Source organism: Garra rufa, chromosome 13, assembly GCF_049309525.1.
Source record: "Garra rufa chromosome 13, GarRuf1.0, whole genome shotgun sequence".
NCBI lineage: Eukaryota > Metazoa > Chordata > Actinopteri > Cypriniformes > Cyprinidae > Garra > Garra rufa.
In genome coordinates this window covers 36,515,741-36,542,099 of record NC_133373.1, presented here as the reverse complement: position 1 = coordinate 36,542,099, position 26,359 = coordinate 36,515,741, and the positions used below count along the sequence as shown (strand labels likewise).

At 36.5% G+C, this 26,359-nt stretch overlaps 1 protein-coding gene across 1 annotated transcript in view; it reads left to right on the top strand.

Moving 5' to 3' along the window:
- The window catches only part of LOC141283167 (importin-13-like), a 46,534-nt gene that overhangs the window by 8,272 nt on the left and 11,903 nt on the right, over nt 1–26,359 (top strand). The window contains exons 2-13 of the mRNA XM_073816443.1: nt 7,995–8,135; nt 11,508–11,649; nt 14,009–14,175; nt 14,545–14,665; nt 15,382–15,529; nt 15,722–15,903; nt 15,992–16,018; nt 17,360–17,494; nt 20,802–20,951; nt 21,039–21,119; nt 21,203–21,340; nt 21,849–21,945. Coding sequence (XP_073672544.1) covers nt 7,995–8,135; nt 11,508–11,649; nt 14,009–14,175; nt 14,545–14,665; nt 15,382–15,529; nt 15,722–15,903; nt 15,992–16,018; nt 17,360–17,494; nt 20,802–20,951; nt 21,039–21,119; nt 21,203–21,340; nt 21,849–21,945 — 1,529 coding nt within the window. The remainder of the gene's footprint in view (nt 1–7,994; nt 8,136–11,507; nt 11,650–14,008; nt 14,176–14,544; nt 14,666–15,381; nt 15,530–15,721; nt 15,904–15,991; nt 16,019–17,359; nt 17,495–20,801; nt 20,952–21,038; nt 21,120–21,202; nt 21,341–21,848; nt 21,946–26,359) is intronic.

Genomic DNA, 26,359 nt, shown 5'->3' with positions numbered 1-26,359 from the left:
TTGAGGAAAACATTTTAGGAATTATCTCCATACAATGGATTTCAATGATGTCGCCAAGTGTGAACTTCCAAAATGTTGTTTAAAGTTGTCCAAATGAAGTTCTTAGAAATGCATATTACTAATCAAAAATTAAGTTTTGATATATTTACGGTAGGAAATTTACTAAATATCTTAATGGAGCATGATCTTTACTTATTATCCTAATAATTTTTGGCATAACTGATCATTTTGACCCATACAATGTATTTTTGGCTATTGCTACAAATATACCCGTGCTACTTAAGACTGCTTTTGTGTTCCAGGGTCTCATTTATGAATTACCTTTAATATCAGTTTAATTTAACTTTAATTTATGATCTCCATATAATGGATTTCAATGATGCCGCCAAGTGTGAACTTCCAAAATGCAGTTCAAATGCAGGTTCAAATGGCTCTAAACGATCCCAGCTGATGAAGAAGGGTCTTATCTAGCAAAATGATCAGTCATTTTCGAAACAAATTGACAATTTATATACTTTTAAACTTCAAACGCTCATCTTGTTTAGGTCTGCATGAACTCTGTTATTTTCCAGTTCAATACAGTCAATATAGTTAGAGTTTTTTCGACATACCCTAACTGTATTGGCCGGAAAAAAACCGTGTTCACGCAGACTTAGATAAGATGCGTTTGAGGTTTAAAAGTATATAAATTGTCAATATGTTTTGAAAAAGATTGATCATTTTGCTAGATAAGACCCTTCTTCATCAGCTTGGTACATTGAATTCACTGACTTTTTCCTGACTTAAGTTTTTTTAGTTAAGAACATGGAACATTAGAATAATTTAAAATGTATACATTTTTTCATTTTTTTTTTATTTAAAATGTCTTCATTCGTCTTTTTATTTTATTTTTTTAATATTGCAATAAATATTGTATCATAGACTTCATATTGAGACATTATCGTATTGTGAGATTTTGATATCGCAACATTCCTGTTATTAAATGAAAACTGTGCCGTATATCATCTTAAGGTATGCACAAGAGCAGTAGCGATGTCTGATTTGATAATTAATGTATTTTGCTTAAAACTGATCGGTGATCAGCTGAGCGTTCACCATCTTGACACAAACAGGTGTGCGGTGACTATAGCAGTGACATGCTACATGAATCTTCCTGATGGTGTTGAAAGCCCTCCTTGACCTTGACTGCAGTGTCATTGATGTGATTATTTATTTATTTAGGGCCTATTCTACTAAAAGCATCTCCAAACCAGAACTCATAAATAAATGCACTTGCCAGAGCCTCAGCCTCACCGGCCATTAGATCAATTAAACCAGAAAGGACAAGGTCACACGGCAAACGAATGCAGCGCTTTAAATATTTATATTTTTTAGACCACAATATGTGTTTGTGTTTATATAAATATGCATATACACATGCAAGTAGCATTAATTTGTTCTTGACAAAAATGAATTTAAAAAATTTTATATTAATAGTTTTAAATATTTAAAATATTTTCAATTTAAATTTAAATTATTTTTTAATTTTATTATGTCCTATGATGCAAAGTTAAATTTTCAGCATTATTACTCCAGAAAATTATTCCAATATGCTGATTTCCTGTTTAAGAAACATTTATCTATAAAATTTGTGGTATTCTCAGTGTTGAAAACGGTTGTCCTGCTTCATATTTTTGTGGAAAACTGCGTTACATTTTTTTTTTTAGATTCTTTGATAAATAGAAAGTTCAATACAATAAAAAAGAACAATATTTATTTATGAAATTATTAGGGGTGGGCGATACGACCTAAAATTAATATCACAGTATTTTTCATCTTTTGAACGGTGACGGTATAATATCACGGTATTACTTTTTTTTGGTACATTTTGGGAGGAGTAGCCTGTCCTGTCCCTTTACTATGTGAATAAAGTCAAGAGCGTAGATTTGCTCTGGACATTGGTGGGGACCAATGACTCCACCCCCTACCCCCCATCCCCTGCCCCACCCACCAACCCCCCACACCAACTCCGTCCATAGAATGCATGTTTTTTTTAATATGCTGCAAAATCACTTTACATTAATACTAGCAATGCTTCGATTGATATTAATCCACTCGAAATGCAATTCATTATGTTAAATTAAGGAATAGTGTAATGTTAAAGTAATGTTTAATAACTGACAAAAAGATAGTTTAATAAAGATAAACACATGCCATTTAAACAGCAATCATTTTATTTCACTTTTTCTGAGTCTTAGTGTGCAAATCTCGAATCAAATCATTAATGTTTGTCAAGTCAGTGAATGCATTTTAAAAACTATTTGTGCAAAGTGGATTGTCTATTGGTGGACTGTCAACAAAATTCTAGCCATGGCAATAAGTATGTAGCATATCAATTTCTTTCACAAGACTGATTTCTGACAAATAGTCGTCATTAGATTAGGAGAACTGACAGGGATCATATTTATACTTTTACATTTAGCTGTTTAATCTGCTGTTAGTTTTAAGTCCGTATTCACAGACTATAGCCTGCTATAATGAATGTGTGTCAAAGCGGTAAAAAAAAAACAAAAAAAAACACTAGCATTAACGTTAACTGTTGTCGTTACTTTGATGGACTTTGATGGATTCACTAGCGAACTTGAAGTAACTTACACTTTTCTATGAAAAAAAAGCTCCTTATGTCCAGGTTCTTTTTTTTCTTTTTTTTTTTTTGCTGCCGCCATCCTCACATGTATGTCACCCAACACACCTTCTTGCACGGGAAAAAAATCCACTGCATTTGGCACTGCTTGTACCTGAAGGCAGCCATAGCCTCTCACATGATAGCAGGGAAAGGCACAGCCGATCAAAATGTTCATATGTGTTTTGGGGGCGGGAGAACTCAAGGAGAGAACGTGATTTATCCCTTTCTGTGTGTCTAGGTTAATGTTGACAGCGCGATTTTTTTTTTTTTGTTTGTTTGTTTGTTTGTTTTGTTTAAGTGGATTAAATTATTGGTGGGGACATTTCAGTGGTCGGAGGATATTGGTGGGGACACATCCCCTCCGTCCACCCTAAATCTACGCCCCTAAATAAAGTTAATATTTTAAAAAATAATAAGTAAATGGTCCTTATCAAAAAGAGACATGGGAGAGTATGCATTCTCAACATATTTATTTTGCAAAAAACCTAAAGATCTTACTTAACAGTGTACAACAAAACAGCATTTATTTTTTATTGAAATTTAATTTCTGCAATATTTAAAACCTTTAAATAACTGGGGGAAATCAGTCTATGGCAACAGTTTAAAAGTAGACCAGTTCTGTGGGGAAAAACGCGGACTTGGCAACCCTGCATCCAACACGAGCTGCTGGAGTTAATGTCATTGCACACATGAGTACGAAATTTTCGTCCAAGATTTTTGCACGTTAAAAAAAATTCAGGTTATGTTAATCGAGTTTACACACTGTTTACAAACTTTCGTCCGTCATAAAAAAAATTGGATCGTGTTTGATTTTCTGCATTTTCGCATCCATAATAAGCATTTTGATAAGGATGGCGAATATGAGAAAACTAAAAAAATAACGCATACAAAAATCGGACTCGGTGTACAATGACCTTTAGATTTGACTGATCACGAGTCGAAAGTAAAGAGAGATGACAAAAATAGACTGGAGGATTTGCTGCAATCTTGTATTCACTGACAAATATCTATTATAAGTTGAGCTGCTCCCTTTACACAGAGTGTGTGTTATCGCAAAATCGAAAGTAAAAGTAAACAGCGCGAGCACTCATTTAAAAGCGATTTCTATACCCTGCATATTGAAAGTGTGAAAATTATATACAATATTAGAATATTTGCAGGTGCGCCGATAAGAAAAAAATATGGGGCTAAACTATAGAACTAAGAGCATTCTAGAAAGAGCTTTATGATTGGATGGAAATTTCAAGCATCATGCAAGGACATGCAACTGATATAAATATTGGTTGGACGTTTAGGGGGGAGTATGTGGGAGTATTTGGCCGCTATTCGCGGAGAATTTAGTAATGTCAATGATTCTAATAAGCTCAGGCCGGTCGCGTTCGCCTCGCGCCCGCACAATTTATGATCCGCTGTGTAAATCCTTCGGCCGGTCGCCCCGATTGCCACTCCGCCCCTTAGTCGTTTAATGGCCACTCCCCTTTTACCTACCACCTGCAAAGCTGATACGAATATGTTTTACTTTTTTATTTACAACAAGATATATAGTATAAGGACAGGTATTCAGACCACAACTGAACGTTTGAAGAAAATTGAACGCCTTATTATTTATAATTAGCTATTATTGATGTAAATGCAGCCGTTCAAGGCACACGATTTATTACGGTATTGACGGTATTAGAAAATCCATGTCGTGGCGCAATGTCACACCGGTGATGACTATGACACCGGTGTACCGCCCACCCCTAGAAATTATTATAACATTTATGAACCGGGACCCCAAAACAAGTCATAAGGGGATTTTTTTTTTTTTTTTTTTTAATTGAGATTTATACATGATTTGTTTGGATAGGGCAATATTTGGCTGAGATGCAACTATTTATATATCTTTAATCTGAGGGTGCAAAAAAATCCAAATATTGAGAAAATCGCCTTTTAAAGTTGTCCAAATGAAGTTCTTAGAAATGCATATTACTAATCAAAAATTAAGTTTTGATATATTTACGGTAGGAAATTTACAAAATATCTTAATGGAGCATGATCTTTACTTATTATCCTAATAATTTTTGGCATAACTGATCATTTTGACCCATACAATGTATTTTTGGCTATTGCTACAAATATACCCGTTCTACTTAAGACTGCTTTTGTGGTCCAGGGTCTCATTTATGAAATACTTTTAATATCAGTTTAATTTAACTTTAAAAATTCTAATTTTTAAATGGTGTTTTGGGATTTGTTTGGGTTTATTTCACCAAAAACGTAGTATTTTTCTACCGTTTTCTGCCTGTCATCGTTGAAATGAGTTTGCCTTGATTCAAAGTTTGCACTGACTAGAAGTTTGACTAGCACTGACATCAGAAAGCCTGCATGTCATGAAACGACAAAATGCCAAGCGGAAGATATTTAATATTTAATACATTAATGGACGGCAGAATTTGGCTGGAGTCATAATTGATTCCAGTAGAGTTTGACATTAGCATGTTTACACAATAAATAGCATAATCAATGCTTTGAGTATCAAACGAAACATTGCGTCGTCCATCTTCGTTTATGTTTTTTTTTTTTTTTTTATCACAGTGCATGCTGTGATTGCATCACCCGGGAAGGATGCACGCAACACTACATTAAAATTTGGACAGGATCTAGTATCTGCTATCTCTGAAGCAAGCATAAGGTTGCTGTGTGGCTTTTGGAACAACCTTCACATTGCTTGCCCGTGACGCTTTCAGATTCTGCCAACTCACTGGGTTTTGGAACAGATCCTGTGTTTACATACAGTACATCAATATCTTATTTAAAAGAGCAAGAAAAATCGTGTTTTCCATAATATGACCCCTTTAAAATAAACATGAGATTCTTCTGTGTGGCTTAGTGTTCTCTTGGCAGCAGCTCTCTCCCTTCGGCACTGCATAAACAGGTTTAAATGATGAAAACGAGACCTACCGAACTGTGAAACATTTCCCGGTGTGTGGTACAGAACCCTCTATAATTTATCAGCATCGTATTACATCACAATCTCTGTAATATCATCTCATTTAGCACTGTCTGAAAGCAAATGAGCATTTGATCCTGTTTTATCTTGTGTTCAACGTAATTTTTTTTGTTTTTTTTTATTTAGATAGATAGAGAGTGTTTGATGCTGTAGATTTCCCTCTATGTCGTTTGCCGTAATGAAGCATTCTTTAATGCCACACAGCCGTGATCTCTGATGTGTCTGTGGTGCGCTGAGCCTCAGACAAGCCCGTAATGAGAAGCCGTTCATACTTTTTCTTTGTCCGTGCCTCGTTAACATTTCCACTCGTGTGTCCTTCCTGCTGTTGACACCAAAACGAGGATGAGACGACAGAGAGCGACAGGGAGAGAGAAAGAGAGAGAGAGCGTGAGGAGGACAGATTGTTCCAGAAGCCCTGAGATGGCAGCAGGGGTGAGCAACATGACAGAAGTTGATGTGAGAATGAGGTAACAGCTGTAGGCAAATGAAGGAAAGCGTGGTGATTTGAGGAGAAGAGAAACTATACATTGTGCAGATTACAGTTCATGTTGTTTGCTGTGTTTTTGTCAGAGAGTGTTATGGGAATGCGTTTAGAAGTGCATTAGATTAGCAAGTTGTTAAATGTGATACGTGTTATTAAACCATTCGTTTAGTTTACGTGTCGTTTACCCAAAAATGAAGATTTGCTGAAAATGTACTCACACTCAGGCCAACAGGATGTGAATTAGGTTTTTTCTTCTTGAGAACAGATTTGGAGAAATTTAGCATTGCATCATTTGTTTACCAATGGATCCTCTGCAGTGAATGGGTGCCGTCAGAATGAGAGTCCAAACAGCTGATAAAAACATCACAACAATCCACAAGTAATCCATACCACTTCAGTCCATCAATAAACATCTTGTAAAGCAAAAAGCTGCATTTTGTAAGAACGAATGTAACCCTGGACCACAAAACCAGTCATAAGTGTCTATTTTTTTTTTATTGAGATTTATACATCATCTGAAAGCTGAATAATTAAGCTTTCCCTTGATATATGGTACAGTATTTGTTAGGATAGGATAATTTGGTTGAAAATCTGGAATCTGAGGGTGCAAAAAAATCAATATATTGAGCTTTAAAATTGACCATTTCTACCATTTGTACACATTCCTGGTCTTATTGTAAATTTTTGTACCTTATTAAAAAATATTTTCAAAAAGTATCAAAAAAACTTAATTTACCTCTGAAATGGTTTTCCTTTTAAGCTACTGTAACCTGTGCTGCATACATTTCCATATTTGTTACCAATTTTTTTTTCTTTAATATTGCAAATACATTTACACATTTGGCTGACACTTTTATCCAAAGCAAATTGCAGTGTGTTCAAAATATACATATCATGCATAAAGCACTGCACTGATAACGTATTTTTGTAGACCAACCCGGAAGTTAGAACAAAAAACCCAGTAGGACTTTTCAAATTAACTTTCGGATAATTGCAGAAAATAAATCTGCAACCAACAAAAGTTTGTGTTGTTTACAAATTTTGTTCATCATGATCATCTTTACAGCTTGTAAAGTTGCAACTTATGGATTTTGAAGCTGAAATAGAGACGCCACAAGTAAAAAGCTGAACTTGAGATATAAACGATCTGCATTGTCACAATAGTTAAAGGACCTAAAAATGAAGATTCTGTCATTAATCACTCACCCTTATATCGTTCCAAACCTCTAAGACCGTTCATCTTCAGAACACAAATGAAGATATTTTTGATGAAATCTGAGAGCTTTCTGAGCCTGCATAGACAGCAACACAACTGACACTTTCAAGGCCCAGAAAGAAAGAAAGAACATCGATAATAGTCATGAAACTCTCATTAACAGGCATCGAAGATTGACACGTAAGAGAAGAATTTAAATCATTGTTTTTGTTTTCTTTGCACACAAAAAGTATTCTCATAGCTTCATAAAATTACAGTTGAACCACTGATGTCACATGCACTTTTTTTGTCGATGTCCTTACTACCTTTTTGGGCCTTGAACGTGTCAGTTGTGTTGCTGTCTATGGAGGGTCAGAAAACTCTTGGATTTCATCGAAAATATCTTAATTTGTGTTCCGAAGATGAACGAAAGGCTTACAGGTTTGGAACAAAGCGAGGGTGAGTAAATAATGACAGAATTTTCATTTTCGGTTGAATTGCCTTTTAACTTTCCAACCATTCTTTCAGGCTTTATTTATAAAACTGGTTAGAATAGCTACAGGAACTGAATGTTATTTCACATTACAGAAGTTAAATGTGTTGCTAATGCTTGTTGTTGTTGCATGTTGTTCCTGAACATTTTGTCCGTGTGTTTCAGGTACGTCAACACTCTCCTGAAGTTGGTGCCGCAGGTGCTACAGTTACAGGAACAGCTACGAGACGCCATACAAAATGGAGACATGGAGACGTCACATGGCATCTGTCGAATCGCTGTCTCTCTGGGAGAGAATCATTCAAGGTACAAACATATGTTTATACTGAACACTGTCATTTGAGTGGACTCTGTTGTATGTGAGATGTGTGCATGTATGAGCATCTGGAAGATGCTGTTGCTGTAGTAATTATGGCGAGATCTTCGCTTTGAAAGCTGCTGCTTTGAAAGTCTCTGTGGATGTTCTGTTGCTGAGTGAGCAGATGATTCTTAGCTCAGGGTTATATCTTAGAAGCCAGCTCAGACTTGGTTTCGGTCAGGCGTGTTACACCTACAGGCAGTTTCTGCTGAAATCTCACCCAATTTGTCGGAGCTCTGTCACACTCAAACTAAGGATGGAAGTGGGTGCCAGACTAAATGACAGCAACTGACTTTTCTCTCAGATTTCCTGTCATGTGATGCTGACAGGAATTCACTACATTTGACGTCAACAACAAAACAACTAAAGATATAGGAAGGGTTTTATCCTCTATTTTAAACGTTGATCAACCTGTGCATTTTTCAATCCTGACTATGCACAATTATATATTTTTATATCAATAACATGTCAAGCACTTGGATTGGTAAAATTGGTTGTTTCTTTTGTTTAAAAATACAGTAATATCATAAAATATTATTACATTTTAAAATAACATTTTCTATTTAAATATATTTCAAAATGTAATTTATTCCTCTGATTCCTCCAGTCTTCAGTGCCACATGATCCTTCAGAAATCATTCTAATATTCTGATTTGTTTCTCAACATTATTTATGTTAAAAAGAGTTGTGCTGATCTTATTGAGGATACTTAAATGAATAGAAAGTTAAAAACAGTATTTTTTAATAGAAATACTTAGCATTTATTAATGTCTTTACTGTAAGTTTGATCATTTTAATACATTGTAGCTTAATAAAAAAACAACTTATAGGTCCCAAATACAGTTGAGGTCAAAAGTTTACACACCCCTTGGAGAATCTGCAAAATTATTTGACCAAAATAAGAGGGATCATACAAAATGCGTGTAATTTTTTTAAGTAATACTGACATCAATAAGATATTTCACATTAAAAGATGTTAACAAATAGTCCACATTTAAAGTCCACAAATAAAATAATAGTTGAATTTCTAAAAATGACCCTCTTCAAGTTTACATACACTTGATTCTTAATACTGTGTTGTTACTTGAATGATTCACAGCTGTGTTTTTTGTTTTTTTTGTTTAGTGATAGTTGTTCATGAGTCCCTGAACAGTTAAACTGTCCGCTGTTCTTCAATGATATCCTTCAGGTCCCACAAATTCTTTGGTTTTCCAGCATTTTTGTGTATTTGAACCCTTTCCAACAATGACTGTATGATTTTGAGATCCATCTTTTCACACTGAGGACAACTGATGCGATGCAACTAAGGATTTTTCTGAAGAACAGTGGGCAGTTTAACTGTTCAGGACAAAACAAATGACTCATGAACAGCTTATCACTAAACAAAAACACAGCTGTGGATCATTCAGGTAACAACACGGTATTAAGAATCAAGTGTACAGTCGTGGCCAAAAGTTTTGAGAATGACACAAATATTAGTTTTCACAAAGTTTGCTGCTAAACTGCTTTTAGATCTTTGTTTCAGTTGTTTCTGTGATGTACTGAAATATAATTACAAGCACTTCATACGTTTCAAAGGCTTTTATCGACAATTACATGACATTTATGCAAAGAGTCAGTATTTGCAGTGTTGGCCCTTCTTTTTCAGGACCTCTGCAATTCGACTGGGCATGCTCTCAATCAACTTCTGGGCCAAATCCTGACTGATAGCAACCCATTCTTTCATAATCACTTCTTGGAGTTTGTCAGAATTAGTGGGTTTTTGTTTGTCCACCCGCCTCTTGAGGATTGACCACAAGTTCTCAATGGGATTAAGATCTGGGGAGTTTCCAGGCCATGGACCCAAAATTTCAACATTTTGGTCCCCGAGCCACTTAGTTATCACTTTTGCCTTATGGCACGGTGCTCCATCATGCTGGAAAATGCATTGTTCTTCACCAAACTGTTGTTGGATTGTTGGAAGAAGTTGCTGTTGGAGGGTGTTTTGGTACCATTCTTTATTAATGGCTGTGTTTTTGGGCTAAAGTGTGAGTGAGCCCACTCCCTTGGATGAGAAGCAACCCCACACATGAATGGTCTCAGGATGCTTTACTGTTGGCATGACACAGGACTGATGGTAGCGCTCACCTTTTCTTCCCCGGACAAGCCTTTTTCCAGATGCCCCAAACAATCGGAAAGAGGCTTCATCGGAGAATATGACTTTGCCCCAGTCCTCAGCAGTTCATTCGCCATACTTTTTGCAGAAGATCAATCTGTCCCTGATGTTTTTTTGGAGAGAAGTGGCTTCTTTGCTGCCCTTCTTGACACCAGGCCATCTTCCAAAAGTCTTGGCCTCACTGTGCGTTCAGATGCGCTCACACCTGCCTGCTGCCATTCCTGAGCAAGCTCTGCACTGGTGGCACTCCGATCCCGCAGCTGAATCCTCTTTAGTAGACGATCCTGGCGCTTGCTGGACTTTCTTGGATGCCCTGAAGCCTTCTTAACAAGAATTGAACCTCTTTCCTTGAAGTTCTTGATGATCCTATAAATTGTTGATTTAGGTGCAATCTTAGTAGCCACAATATCCTTGCCTGTGAAGCCATTTTTATGCAACGCAATGATGGCTGCACACGTTTCTTTGCAGGTCACCATGGTTAACAATGGAAGAACAATGATTTCAAGCATCACCCTTCTTTTAACATGTCAAGTCTGCCATTCTAACCCAATCAGCCGGACATAATGATCTCCAGCCTTGTGCTCGTCAACATTCTCACCTGAGTTAACAAGATGATTACTGAAATGATCTCAGCAGGTCCTTTAATGACAGCAATGAAATGCAGTGGAAAGATTTTTTCGGGATTAAGTTAATTTTCATGGCAAAGAAGGACTATGCAATTCATCTGATCACTCTTCATAACATTCTGGAGTATATGCAAATTTCTATTATAAAAACTTAAGCAGCAACTTTTCCAATTTCCAATATTTATGTAATTCTCAAAACTTTTGGCCACGACTGTATGTAAACTTGAACGGGGTTATTTTTAAAAATTCAACTGTTATTTTCTCTTGTGGACTATATGTAAACAGCTAATATGTGAAATATCTTATTCAGGTCAGTCAATCTTCTCTGTATTTCTCCTCTTTTTGTAGTTTGCTTCCTATTGCAGTTCTCAAATAAACCTGGCACTGTAAATTATAATATTGTTGTCTCCTTGACAAATTGCTTTTGTTCCTCATTTATAAGTCGCTTTGAATAAAAGCATCTACTAAATGCATAAATGTCACCAATATATTGTATTGTATTCTGTGTAATGAAGATCTGTTATCCTCTTCTCTATCAGAGCTCTGTTGGAGCAAGTGGAGCACTGGCAGAGTTTTCTGGCTCTGGTGAATATGATCATGTTCTGCACGGGGATCCCCGGTCACTATCCCGTCAACGAGACAACCAGCTCTCTCACGCTCACCTTTTGGTACACACTACAGGTGAGATCTTAAACACACAGGACAGTGTAAACGTAGCCATCTTAGAAACAGGCCTGAAAGGTTTGTGGTGTGTGTGTAGGTTTATGATTTGTTTGTGTGTTAATCACATCACTGTTGTCTCCAGCAGTGATTAGAGATATTGAACTGTCCTTCACACTGTCTCTGAATATACACCTATGCTGCGTGTTCACTGCAGTGTGTGTCACGTGTTGAATATTCAGGAATGTCCTTTGCTTGTGCCCTTGAGTGTGTTTCCAGACTGCATTACTTGAATATTTTATCTGTGTGTCTTTTTGCCGATGTACAGAATTGGAATGAAACTTGGATTTTGGATACTTATATTTGTTTCTCCATTGAAAAATGGAGTATTATTTATTTTGCATAAGTATTTATTTAAAGGATTAGTTCACTTCCAGAACTAAAATTTACATATAATTTACTCACCCCCTTGTCATCCAAGATGTTCATGTCCTTCTTTCTTTAGTCGTAAAGAAATTGTTTTTTGAGGAATTTTCTTCATATAGTGGACTTCTATGGTGCCTCACGAGATTGAACTTCCAAAATGCTGTTGCAATGCAGCTTCAAAGGGCTCTAAATGATCCCAGTCAAGGAAGAAGGGTCTTATCTAGTGAAACAATTGGATATTTTCTAAAAAAAAATTAACAATTTATACACTTTTTAACCACAAATGCTTGTCTTGTCTAGCTCCTACATCGCTGTTTTACCTTTTTTTGTAAAGGGCATTTGACCTTCTTTGCATGTTCACTTTGTAAACACTGGTTCAGTACTTCTGCAGCGATGTACAGTAGGACAATTTTAAAGTTGGAAAAAAATTTAGATGGGAGTTTTTTGACATACCCCAACTGTATTGAACTGGACGAAACACAAAAACCGTGCTAGACACTAGACATGAGCATTTAAGGTTTAAAAAGTATATAAATTGTAATAATTTTTTTAGAAAATAATGATCATTTTGCTAGATAAGACCCTTCTTCCTCGGCTGGGATCATTTAGAGCCTTTTGAAGCTGCATTTAAACTGCATTTTGGACGTTCAAACTCGCGGGCACTAGGGGTGGAACGGTTCACAGAAGTCACGGTTCGGTTCGTACCTCGGTTCAGACGTCACGGTTCGGTATGATTTCGGTACAGTGGAGGGAAAAGCAAAACAAAAATGCAGAAGGCAATTAGATGTATTTCCACTCACATACCCAACAACCGCTGAACAACGGCAACACACAGTCCTCGTCTTTTCCACCACTCTCTCGCCTGTACTACTGTAACTGACTGGAAAAGCGAAGTTTTCCCAAACTTGCGATCTAAGGGGCCGTTCACATGTCGCGCCTAAAAACGCGTGAAAAACGCTAGGCGCGCCGCTTTCTTCCTGATCAACAAAGCGCTCGGGCGCTTGCGCTCCGGAAGCGTCTGCCGTTTCTAAGCAACCATCAGCTGCGCTCTAGCTCCAAGCCTATGCGTCTCCATGCATTGTTTCTTCTATTAGCGTCAAAATAATGGGGGCTTGACAAATCATAAAGTTCAGGAAATCCCTGGACCACAATGATGGACCGTCGAGCTGACAAAAAATTGCAGAGTGCCAGAGAATGTAGACGGGCTCTGATAGACCGCATACATAGGCGGAGCTCGGCTGCATCGACGCCAATCAGAGCTTCAGAGCTAAAGCGGGGCTAAATATTAGCTGTCCCTAAAGAACCCGCGTATCTAACAGTAGTTCCGCATTACATTAATTATTTTGCAGGCAAGTTTTTTTTTTTTTTTTTTTCATACCGTGTATTCTCCGTTTAAATTCATGCACCGAACCGTGACCCCCGTACCGATTCGGTTCGAAACGAATACATGTACCGTTCCACCCCTAGCGGGCACCATAGAAGTCCACTATATGGAGATAATTCCTAAAATGTTTTCTCAAAAACAGCGCTACACACTAGACAAGACGAGCATTTGAGGTTTAAAAAGTATCTAAACTGTAATTATTTTTACAAAATAATGATCGTTTTGCTAGATAAGACCCTTCTTCCTCCGCTGGGATTGTTTAGAGCCCTTTAAAGCTGCATTTCAACTGCATTTTGTAAGTTCAAACTCACAGGCACCATAGAAGTCCACTATATGGAGAATTTTCTCAAAAAACATAACTTCTTTACAACTGAAGAAAGACATGAACATCTTGGATGACAAGGGAGTAAGTAAATTAACTGTAATTTTTTTTTTAATCTAGTAGAACACTAATCCTTTAAATAGACTGTTGTTAGGGCTATTTTTGTGATAGTGACCCAGTGATTGTAGTCTCACTTACTCCGGCAGTAGGTTAGTGTGCATTTGTTGATGTTTGCCCATGTGTTTCAGGATGACATCATGTCGTTTGAGGCAGAGAAGCAGGCCGTCTATCTGCAGGTCTACAGGCCTGTGTATTTCCAGCTCGTAGATGTTCTGCTGCACAAAGCACAGTTCCCCACGGACGAGGAGTATGCTTCCTGGTCATCAGATGAGAAGGAGCAGTTCAGGATCTACAGGTGTGTGTGTGCGTGCGTGCGTGCGTGCGTGCGTGCGTGCGTGTGCGCGTGTGTGTGCGAGATTCACACTCTCATGGGCCTGTAGTAGCATTTTCTTCCACACTCAGCAGTTTCGTGTTGGATTTGCTGAAGTGGCACAGCAGACAAAGTTGCTGTTTTTATTAGGAATGTGCAAAATTAAATATTATATATTTAATATTAAACTAATTATTTTATATATATATAATAAAATATTAGTAATTATTTATTAATTATGTGTGTTTGTTATGAATTATCTTAAAATCAAATGAAACTAATAACAATACAAGTGTTTGTGCTACTGTAAGGAGTGAAGGGTTGACAATACAATGCTTTTTTTGTAATTTTTAGGGTGGATATATCTGACACACTGATGTATGTGTACGAGATGCTGGGAGCTGAATTACTCAGTAACCTGTATGACAAACTGGGACGACTCCTCACTAACACAGAGCAAACAACAACATGGCAGGTCTGAAAATAATGGATTTAGTTTTCAGTTTTTATTGGTTTTGCTGTTACGTGTTACCAAGCCTGGATTTATTTGGTACAAAGTACAGCAAAAGCAGTCAAATTTTGAAATATTTGTACTATTTAAAATAACTGTTTTCTATTTGAATATATTTTAAAATGTAACTTATTCCTGTGATTTTTAAAGCTGAATTTTTTACTACCATTACTCCAGTCACATGATTCATCTGAAATCATTCTAATATTTTGATTTGCTGATCAAAAAACATTATTATTATTATTATGAAAACAGTTTAATTTTTTTTTAGGTTTCTATGATGATTAGAAAGTTCAGAAAACCGGCATTTATCTCAAATAGAAATCTTTTGTAACATTATAAATGTCTTCATCATCGCTTTTGATCAATTTAAAGGATCCTTGCTAAATAAAAGTATTAATGTCTATAATTTCCCAATTAAAAAAAAATTATACTGACTCTAAAGCTTTCGAATAGTATAGTGAATAGTTAATGCTGAACTAGGGCTGCACGATTAATCGCATGCGATATCCAATGCGCATCTAGTCAGTAAAGTAGGTCCTGTAATCAGCAGTAAATTAAGTTGTAATTAAGTTGTAATTAATATATACAGTAAATATTAATAAAAATAACATATCTAAATTATAAGTCCTATTTGCAATTTTGTCAAATTTTGTGCATTTTTTTTTTTTTTATTTCAGCATACAGAAGCACTCCTATACGGATTCCAGTCCATCGCCGAAACGATAGACGTGAACTATTCCGACGTCATCCCAGGACTCATCGGCCTCATTCCGAGAATCAACATAAACAACGTCCAGCTGGCCGACACAGTCATGTTCACAATCGGTGTGTGCTCCTGCGTCATTAAAAACACTCATTTCTATGTGCTAGGAAATTGTCATTTATCATCTCAAGCAATTTATGCTGTTTTCGCACGCTTTAGTCCAGACCAGACAATTACACACAATTGCTTTCCCACGCAGATACCCAGCTTTGTGTTCCAGCCCAGATATTTACCCATTACGTCTCTCCCTGTAGGAGCGTTGGCAGAATGGTTGGCGGATCATCCGGTGATGCTGAGCAGCGTTCTGCCGCTGGTTTTACAGGCGTTGGGCAATCCAGACCTGTCTGTTTCCAGCGTCTCCACGCTCAAGAAGATCTGCAGAGAGTGCAAATACGACCTGCCCCCCTACGCCACCAATATAGTCGCTGTTTCACAGGTATTACATGCTCTAATGATGATGCTCAAACTTATAGGAGAAAATTACTCTGTTTTTCATCTATGAATGTCTATTTTTCTCTTTTTAGGAAGTGCTTATTAAACAGATCCACAAGGTGAGTTTGCATATATTTTGATGAATAAACCCATTTGTTTTTGCTCAGACAAAGCCAGTTTATAGAGCTGTAAATGAATGGTATTAATTTAATTAATAAAACAAAGACATGCAACTTAATTAGGTGCACACACAAAAATTTGATAACTTTATTCCATTTCTGTATATTTGCTATTAGCTGCAGGGCACAGGTAAATAATGGGTTTATTTGAAGATTGTTTTAAGTTCACTTAAATTAGAAGTTATTTTTTAGTCTAAAAATTTTTAAAATTGATAGCTCTCAATTATACTGTAATGTTAAATGGCTGTAATTAATAGTTAAATATGGAAAAATAAAATTTCCTAGAGACATCAATGATATTGGTATTTATGATACTCGCCTTCAGTCATATAAAAAAATCAACAAATATTAAAAATATACTTTTTGTCTTTGTTGTTTCTACAATAATATTAAGATTGATTGAATGTGAAATGAATGCAATAAAGTATATTTTAAAACTTTACTGTTAGGTGGGATTAATTGCGAATAATCGCAATTAATTTCAGAGAAATGTGTGATTAATTTTTTTTTATTGATTGACAGCACTATAAATTCAGACAGTCTTTTCCTTTCTGTTAAAATCTAATTGAAACAAAAATACAATCATGTTTACTTTCATGATACATGTTCATGGTCTTATTTTGCACAAATCATCAGTACATATAAAAAAACACACAAAAAATAAACATTTGTTTTATTTTCACCTCTGAACCTCATCTTTGTGATTATTAAGTTTCCACTTACGCAGAAAAATCGCATTGGTCTAAAATCGAGTAATAACAAGTCTTAAATATTATAAGAAAAGTGAGAATTATCATTTTAAGAGCTCTCAAATTTGGGGATGAAACAATGGGATCGCAATACAGACTAATGTGATTATTACTTGCATATAAATAAAAGTCCAAAATTATGCATAAAATTTTTTTTTTTCTGAATATCAGTAGTTTGGTTATACAGTAATCCATAATTTTTACAGGAAAGAAGGTTGAAGAACATTATTTAACCCATTAAATAAAGAGATTTTTATTAGTATCAGCATTATCTTTGGATTATCTGCAAAATCCTATATTAATAAACCTCTAATATTATTATACAATTATTATTGATGTATTACTACATAAACCAATTTCAGTATATATGTACAGTATTATTGGTATGATATTTTTTTGTCACTTTGCACTGCTTTTTTGCTTTTCGTGAGGACAAAAACATTACATAAAGCTGGAAATGCATCTCATCTAGGTAGCACACAGTGTTAAACCTGTTCGTCTTTTCAATCTCTTTTTCTTTCTTTCTCTCTAGACGAGTCAGTGTATGTGGTTGATGCAGGCTCTGGGTTTTCTGTTGTCCGCGCTGCCTGTGGAGGAGATCTTGAGGAACCTTCACTCTCTGATCACCCCGTACATCCAACAACTGGAGAAACTAGCAGAGGAGATGGTGAGACATTAAACCCCTCTGCTGACATCCTCTCAGGCCTCTGGGTTTGTTTATCCGTGTGTTGCTTTGGCCCGGTTGCATGTGAACAGACCCTGCATCTGCGTGAGCGTGTCATAGGATGGAACATTTCTCAGCAGGAACAGATTGGCATTACTCTGGGCGCTGGAAGAGTAAACCGCAGGAGAAATCGGCTTAATGTTGCTGAGAGCCCTGCATGGATTCACATTAAGTAACTGACATTTCAAACACAATATGGGCAGGTATTTGATCTATTTTTGTTGCACGAATAAAAGTAATGCCAAAAATAACCTCAAGCAGGATTAATGTAAAAACTGATAAAACAGCAGATCAATGGACTGCTACTAATTTTAGATATATCACATTCAAACATGCACTTTTTTGTTCTGAAGTTCATGCATGCTAAAATTCCCCATGTACGGTCTGCTAAATTCTAAGCTTAAAAGTTCTTTGCGATGCACCGGAACTCCTGCAGTTAGAAATATATGGCTGAAACTATGATATTTAATCAGTACTTTTCCATAGTGGTGGGGGAAAATCGATTCTCTGATGCGTCGCGATTCTTCAACGATTCTGAATTGATTCTGAGCTTGTTTTTTTCCCACATATGGCATGTGTGCCCACTTTTCCATCAGTTGCTCATTTTGGCCAGGAGGCCAGCTCTAGGAAGAATCCTAGTTGTTCCAAACTTCTTCCATTATGGGTAATGGAGGCTACATGCTTCTGTGAACCTTCAATGCAGCAGAATCTTTTTTGAACTCTTCCCCAGATCTGTGGCTTAATGCAATTCTGTTTCTGAGCTCTACAGGCAGTTCTTTTGACCTCAGGGCTTGGTTTTTGCTCTGATATGCGTTTTCAGTTGTTAGACCTTTTATTGAGACTTTCTTTTATTCACTTTCTTTTGATATGAAACAAAGTCTACACTTTCAAATTCTGTCCATTTGACTACAAATTCAAACAATAAATGCTGTTTAAACACTCTTAAATGTGGCGTGTTCAAGCGGCATGTGAAATGATCATCTTTTTCTGTTTACTTCTAGTTATAGCACAAAATAAACATGAGATAACACCAGTACAACTTACTGAAATGTATGATGCCTCGTAATCGTTTCAACCCTGGAATGACGTCAATAAAACCGCTTGTAAATAATGTCACGTAATGTAACATTTACCTCAGGAAAGCTTAAAAAAAATATCTCTTGAAAAGAGTTTTCTGATAAATATATGCATTATATTACATTTTATGTTATGAACCTGTTGGCCTCATTATTTAATGTATGTTTGAATAAATCTGTCATGAAAACAAGTTTTTATTACAGCCACCGTTTAAATCATATTTAAATAGCTCATTAATATATCATTAAAAAAATTTAAAAGTATAAAACTGCCTTATGTGCTATACAAATATTTAACAATTTATATACAAAACCAGTTTATATTTGAAAACATTAATTTCAGTTTTGGTGTTTTACTAAAGAAAATCATTTGGTGCATCGCTGTTTTTCATAAATCTTAAGATATAATAGGCGGAATAAGATCAAAAAGATTTTTTTTAAGCATTTACACACAATTTTAATTAGAATGACATAAAAACAACCAAAAAAATACCACTGACTTGTTGAAATTGTATCTGGAGATCAGAATATCTCAGCAGACACTTTTCACTTCAGTGAGTGACTAAAACACCCTAGAAACCACCTCTTGCATGTATGCAAAATCTAGTTTTTAATTGCATTTTATCAAAATGCATGTAAAATCCAAACCGATTTCACTCCTATTTCCAGTTCGGCCTCACATCTTGTCCCTTTCTACGTGCTGCATGTCTGCTTTTGACTTTCATTTTCTTATACCTTTCCTCCCCATCTGGTCCTTCCCAGAAAGACATTACATCAGCCTCAATAAACAGGCTGTGATGGGCCGTTCACACACTGACCCCTGCTGGTCACAGTCGCTGTGAGGATCTGTCTGAACATTTAGATCTCATGCATGTCTCTGATGCTATTTTCAGACACTGCTGTCAGTAAAATTGCTAAAAATACCTAAAGTAAACAGGATCGTACTGTACTTGTTTATAAAACGAATAGTTCTGGCTCTGATGTCTAATTGGATGAGCCTTTTTAATGACGTCATATCAATTTAATTTACTGTTAAAACTACTGATGATAAATGATAAAACTATTTCTTTAAGTAAGCATGTAGTATAAACTTTTTCCAGGTTAACCTTTGGAAAATAAGGCTGTCTGAGCACCGATGCCTTTTTAATTGAGCTTCTCTTTCTTTTGTGCTTGTGTGTGATGTCACACAGAAAGGAGGATAGTGTAGCGACTCATTTTGCCTCTCCGCCAATCACTGAGCTGTTGTCATGGAGCTAACAGCAGTAATTAGACTGTTGGCTTAATGGTTGTTTAACGACTCTTTTTAATTACCGCTGATGTTCCCAGGAGCGCCGGCACACAGCATACGCCCAATACTCCCCACCCGCCCTGTCTCTGCACCGTTACTGAGGCAAAAAATTGATTATTACTACATAAAGTGCTCATTTTGTGGAATTTTTCACTCCCCCTTTGAAATGTGTTTGATGTTAGCTGTGTTAAAAAAATGTATTCAAACTATTAATAAAAAAATACAATAGTATCGAAATACTAAAATAACACAGCTAACATCAACCCCCCCCCAAATTACTCAGTCTGTATGAAACTATTAAAACAATGAAACAATGTATTGAAACTATTATTTTCTGTTTTTATTTCAAATGTAGTTAAAGATTGAGTTTTTTTGTTACGTATATAAAACCATGTTGGGATTATATTTTCAAAAATCATGTTTTTTTATTATGTTATCATGTTTTTGTTGTGTTTTATTGTGTTAGTATTTTTAGTTATTATTACTCAATCAAAATAACCCAACTGCAGGTTTTTATTGAGATTAATTGGAATGCACAATGAAAATTAAAAACTGAGCTATCTGTTTTTGCGAATGAACTCTTTGTAATTGTTTAGCCCTAACTTGGTCTGCTTTTGCAAACAAAAGTTTGAGCTATGCTAGTATGTGAAGTTTAGCTACTCATAGTAGATGTTATTTTTTCTACTCTCTTAAAGCTAGAGTAGAAAAACACTCTGTTTGATCTGTGTGATTGAGTGGAAAATGTTCATGGATGACTAATAACGACTGTTTTAGGTGCATGAAAGAAAAATCTTAATTATCTGTATGCATTAAAATTGTAAAATATGGCCCCTGTAAAATAAAAGAGCATTTCAAATAACAATCTGACCCTGGTTTCTCTTTTCAGCCCAACCCTTCGAATAAACTGGCCATTATTCACATCCTCGGTCTGCTGTCCAATCTCTTCACCACACTGGACATCACCAAACAGGAGGAGGAGTCAGGAGAAAATGCCCCGCCCATCAAATCAACCCCGCCTCAGACAGGTCCCAACCCTGTAAGTACCTTCCAGCTCTCTGGTTTCACTCTGAAGCAGACGTTTGCATGTGTCCGAGGTGAACTAGAGTGTGTTTGTGTGTTGTAGGTGGTGGTGGTGCTCCAGCAGGTGTTTGCACTGATACAGACGGTCCTCAGTAAGTGGCTGAATGACTCGCAGGTCGTGGAGGTAATTGCAGACTCCTTATTCTGACTCATTATTATATCTTTTCAATATGGATGCAGGACAGATTTAATTCTGCTCTCTCTCAGGCGGTGTGTGCCATCTTTGAGAAGTCTGTGAGAACTCTTCTGCATGATTTTGCCCCCATGGTGTCTCAGCTGAGTGAGATGCTGGGGCAGATGTACAGTACCATACCACAGGCATCTGCACTTGATTTAACACGCCAGGTACACAACACTATAACAAATGCATGTTTATATGCATGTGGGTCCTAAAAAACATTTTAAGTTTGAAGCCATGAACTCAATAGGAAAAGTTTTAATTACCATTTCAAGTTTAATAACATTAATTCATCCAACAGAGATTGTTTCAATCTGTATTTGACATTTCATTCAATGTAAACTCCTAAACTCCTATCTTCTCACTGAAATACCCCGTCACAGGAAGAAAAAACTAAGAACATTATTTAAGATGGTCTGTATAGATATTTAAGTGCAATAATCTTTTTTTTATTGCCCTTTTTCAAACACGTTTATATATTAGCAACTTCTAAAAAAAAGAGTTACATTATTTTTTTTTTTAGATTGTATGGGATTGTTCTGTATGGACATACGGTATTAATTTTATTTGTGCAAGTCTTAAAAAGTCTAAAATTTGGTTTTGACATCTCAGAAACCCTGAATGTGTTGTGTTGCCTTCTATGAGTTTTGTGTGATTGATTTTGTTCTCTTGCAGATGGTCCACATATTTGCCAGCGAAACAAATCATTTCCCCCCAATCAAAGCGCTGTTTGAATTGGTCACTTCTGTTACACTGACCATCTTCCAGCAAGGTAGGCATGCTGGGAACATCCAGCTGCAGGGGGCGAAGGAAATCATGTGGTTTTATGTCTTTACTGTCACTGTTTCCAGTTGTTTGCATGCATCTGTTTCTTTCTTTGTCTTTTAAATGCGCACACACACAAACAGAGCGCAGAAATGGGCATGGTTTATGAAACTGTTCTTGTTTTCTGAAATGGTGTGGTGACTTTTGATCCTGATGTTCTGCTTGGGATTTTTTTTCACCCTATGAGTTTTACACATGCATCAAGGGTGTTTTCACGCTGGAGTTTGTGATTTGGATCCGAATGCATTTGGTCCTGTTTAAATTTGGTATTAACAGTCATTTCAGGTGACATTTGACTGACAGGTGAGTGGGCGGTGCTTTACCATTTTCCAGGGAACATCAGGATGCATTACAAATGCATGTAAATGTGAATTCTATTATGTGACCATAACTCATATTAGACCGAGGCTATTCAATTGGCAGCCCGTGAGCCTAATCCGACCCACCAATCATCTTCATCCAGCCCGAGGAACGATTACGCGCAGGTCGCACAAAAGTAAGTACACCCTTCACATTTCAGCAGCCATTTTAGTATATCTTCTAAAGGGACAATACTATAGAAATGAAACGTAGATATATTTTAGAGTAGTCAATGTGCAGCTCGTATAGCAGTATAGATTTACAGTCAATAAAATAACCATTATAGCCATTATTGTCAAAATTGCTGGCAACAAAAGTGAGTGCACCCTAAGTTATAACAGCAGTATGTTGTTTAACCATGCAAAGCCACATGTCCTATTCCTCATGTTTACGTTCTTGTCTGCTTGACAGGACCATACAAAGTTGTGTATCTTGTATTAGAGCAGTTAAAATGAGGTGCTTTAAGTACAATTCTCTCATACTGACTACTGGATGTTCAACATGGCATCTCATGGCAAAAAACTCTCTGAGGATTTGAGAATTAGAATTGTTGCTCTCCACAAAGATGGCCGAGGCTATTAGAGGTTCAGTAACACCCTAAAACTGAGTTACACTACAGTGGTCAGGGTCACACAGAGGTTTTCCAAGAAGGGTTCCATTCAGAACAGGCCTCGCAAGGGTCAAGCAACGAAGTTGAGCACTCATTCTGTGCGTCAGGTGCAGAACCTGGCTTCAAAAAACACATGCATGAGTGCTGCCAGCATTGCTTTAAAGGTTGCAGAAGTAGAAGGTCAGCTTCTCAGTGCTCAGACCATACGCCGCACACTGCAACAAGTCAGTTTGCATAAGCGCCGTCCCTGAAGGAGGCCTTATCTGAAGCTGGCTCAAAAGAAAGCCTCCAAACAGTTTGCTGAAGACAACCTGTCCAAGAGCATGAATTACTGGAACCATGTCCTGTGGTCTGATCACACTATAAGACAAACTTGTTTGGCTCAGATGGTGTCCAGCATGTGTGGCGATGCCCTGGTGAGGAGTACCAAGAAAATTGTGTCTTGCCTACAGTCAAGCATGATGGTGGTAGCATCATGGTCTGGGGCTGCATGAGTGCTGCTGGTACTGGGGAGCTGCAGTTCTTTAAGGGAAACCAACATGTACTGTACATTCTGAAGCAGAACATGATGCCTTGCCTTCAGAAACTAGGCGGAACAGCAGTTTACCAACATTATAACGATCCCAAACACACCACCAAGATGACAACTGCCTTGATAAAGAAGCTGAAGGTGATGGAGTGGCCAAGTATGTTTCTAGTTCTGAACCCTATTAAGCTCCTGTGGGGCATCTTCAAGCGTAAGGTGGAGAAGCACCATGTGTCTAACGTCCAGCAGCTCTGTGAGGAGTGGAAGAGGATCCCAGCAACAACCTGTGCAGCTCTGATCAATTCCATGCCCAGGATGATTAAGGCAGTGCCAGATAACAATGGTGCTAACACAATATATTGACACTTTGGACAAGTTCACGTAGGGTGTACTCACTTTTGTTGCCAGCTATTTTGACAATAATGGCTGTATGTTGAGTTATTTTCAGAGGACAGTAAATCTATACTGCTATACAAGCTGCACACTGACTACTCTAAAATATATCCAAGTTTCATTTCTATAGTATTGTCCCTTGAGAAGATACTAAAATCGTTGTTGAAATGTGAAGGGTGGTACTCACTTTTGTGACATACTGTAAGCCTTGAATTGTGTTTGCACTAATTAGTTTGTAAAGATTTGGGGACAAAATCAGATATGTGTCAAATCCGCTTCATCTGTGTCAGGTTTTAAAGAGACAGCACTGCTTTCAAAGTGAAACCTGTTATGAAAATTGAGAAGTCACTCAACTGCAGTAGTCACCGATTAACTTTTGTAGCTTGAATAAAGATTAATCTGTATATCTATATATATAAGTGCATAAGCGATATAGCAGTTTAGGCTATGTTTACATCGGTATGTAGCGCTCATCATTTATGATCGGACCACCTGAGATGGATCTTAATACCAAATGTAAATAGGGTTTTTGAAGTCAGATTTGGTGATGGCTGTTTTCTAAACCACTTTCAAGACCATTTTCAAATCTGTCTGTGTCGTAGTGTCACTCAATATTCGTTCTTGCATCTTTTAATAAAAAGCTCTGGTCTGTAGGTCAACTGCTTTTAATGGGTGCAAATATATGTTAACGTTTTTCTGTTAAAACAACAACAAAAAAACTTGGTATTGTGGCAAAGGTGTGTTTATTCAGCAACCACAATCATGATCACAGTCAAGATTCATGTTTGGATTTATCACAATTTGTCACTGAGAAGGTTTGCTCTTATCAAAATATGATTATGAATGCAACCCTACTTAACATTAATGCTGTGTATACAAATTCATAAATTGTGGATTAGGTTTTTGCACCTGTTAAACTTATTTTAGGGCTTCACTCTTTTGATTGCAGCACTTCCATCCACTTTTGAATAAAAACCATGCCACCTTTTGCTTGATTACTCTATGTGTAGATACATAAAAAGAATGAAATATAATGAAATGACTATTACTGAAAAAAATGTGATATAGGAAATTGCTGTTAAATTCCACAAATAATTACAAAGAAAACACCAAATAACAATTTTGAGGTAGAAATATTGGAATAGTATTTTCTTTAAAAAACATACGCCAACGTTTGATCAAAAATACAGAAAAAAAATAATATTGTGAAATATTATGACATAAAACAATGTTTTTTTTATGTTAGTACACATTAAAATGTAATTTATATCTGTAATTAAAGTTAAATTTTCAGAATCATTACTTCAGTCTTCAGTGTCACATAATCCTTCAGAAACCATTCTAATATACTGATTTATTATCAGTGTTGAAAACAGTTGTGCTGCTTAATATTTTTTTGGAACCTGTGATACTTTTTTTTCCAGCATTCTTTGATTAATAAAAGCTTAAAAAGAGCAGCATTTATTTAAAATAGAAAGTTTTTTTAACAATATACACTACTGTCAAAAAGTTTTGGATCAGTACATTTTTATTCTTTCTTTTTTTAGCAAAAAATTAATACTTTTATTCACCTAGGATGTTTTAAATTAATAAAAAATGATAGCATAGATTCACATTGTTAGAATAAATGCTCTTCTTTTTAACTTATTCATCAAAGAATCCTGAAAAAAAACAATCACAGGTTCCAAAAACATATTTGGCAGCGCAACTGATTCCAACATTAATAATTCTAATAATAAAACAACATATTAGAATGATTTCTGAAGGATCATGTGACACTGAAGACTGGAGTAACAGCTTTGTATATTAAAATAAAAACCATTATTTTATATTGTAATAACATTTTGCAATGTTACATTTTTTTTCTGTATTTTTGGTCAAATAAATGCAGCCTAAGATGAGCATAAGAGACTTCTTTAAAAAATATTACAAGTCCCAAAAGTGTATTTATTTATGTATTTTTTTTGTACTCAAAACTCCAACTCGTTTAGCAAATAACCAAATTTTTATTTTTGGTGGTATCATTTTTCTGGTTTGGGCCAACCAGTGACAAAAAGTGTGAAAACAGCCTAAAATTCAGTCCAGTCCAGCCCAGCATGACTTCCTACCACACACACACACAGTTGTTTTTTGCATGTGTCCTCTAGCTCGCTTGCATCACTTCCTGTTTGTCATTCTCCACGTCTTCTGTTTTAACCACGTCGTTTCCAAACCAGCAGAAATGTGAGCGATAACACTCTTATCCCGATCAGGTGACATGGCCGAGAGGACCTGCCGTGGCCTGTGTGTTTGTCTGTAGTTTGTTTTCTGTGAGGGGCGGGGTTTGGGTTTGTGGGGGCGGGGTCTTGTTTGGAGTGTGGGAACAGCAAAGGGAGGGAAGTTTGGGACTGACTGCTACCTTGCTCTTCCGGGGTGGCGGTGGGAACCAAGCGCTCACCAGCAGCGGCGGGGCCAGTCGGGTGTATGAATTGA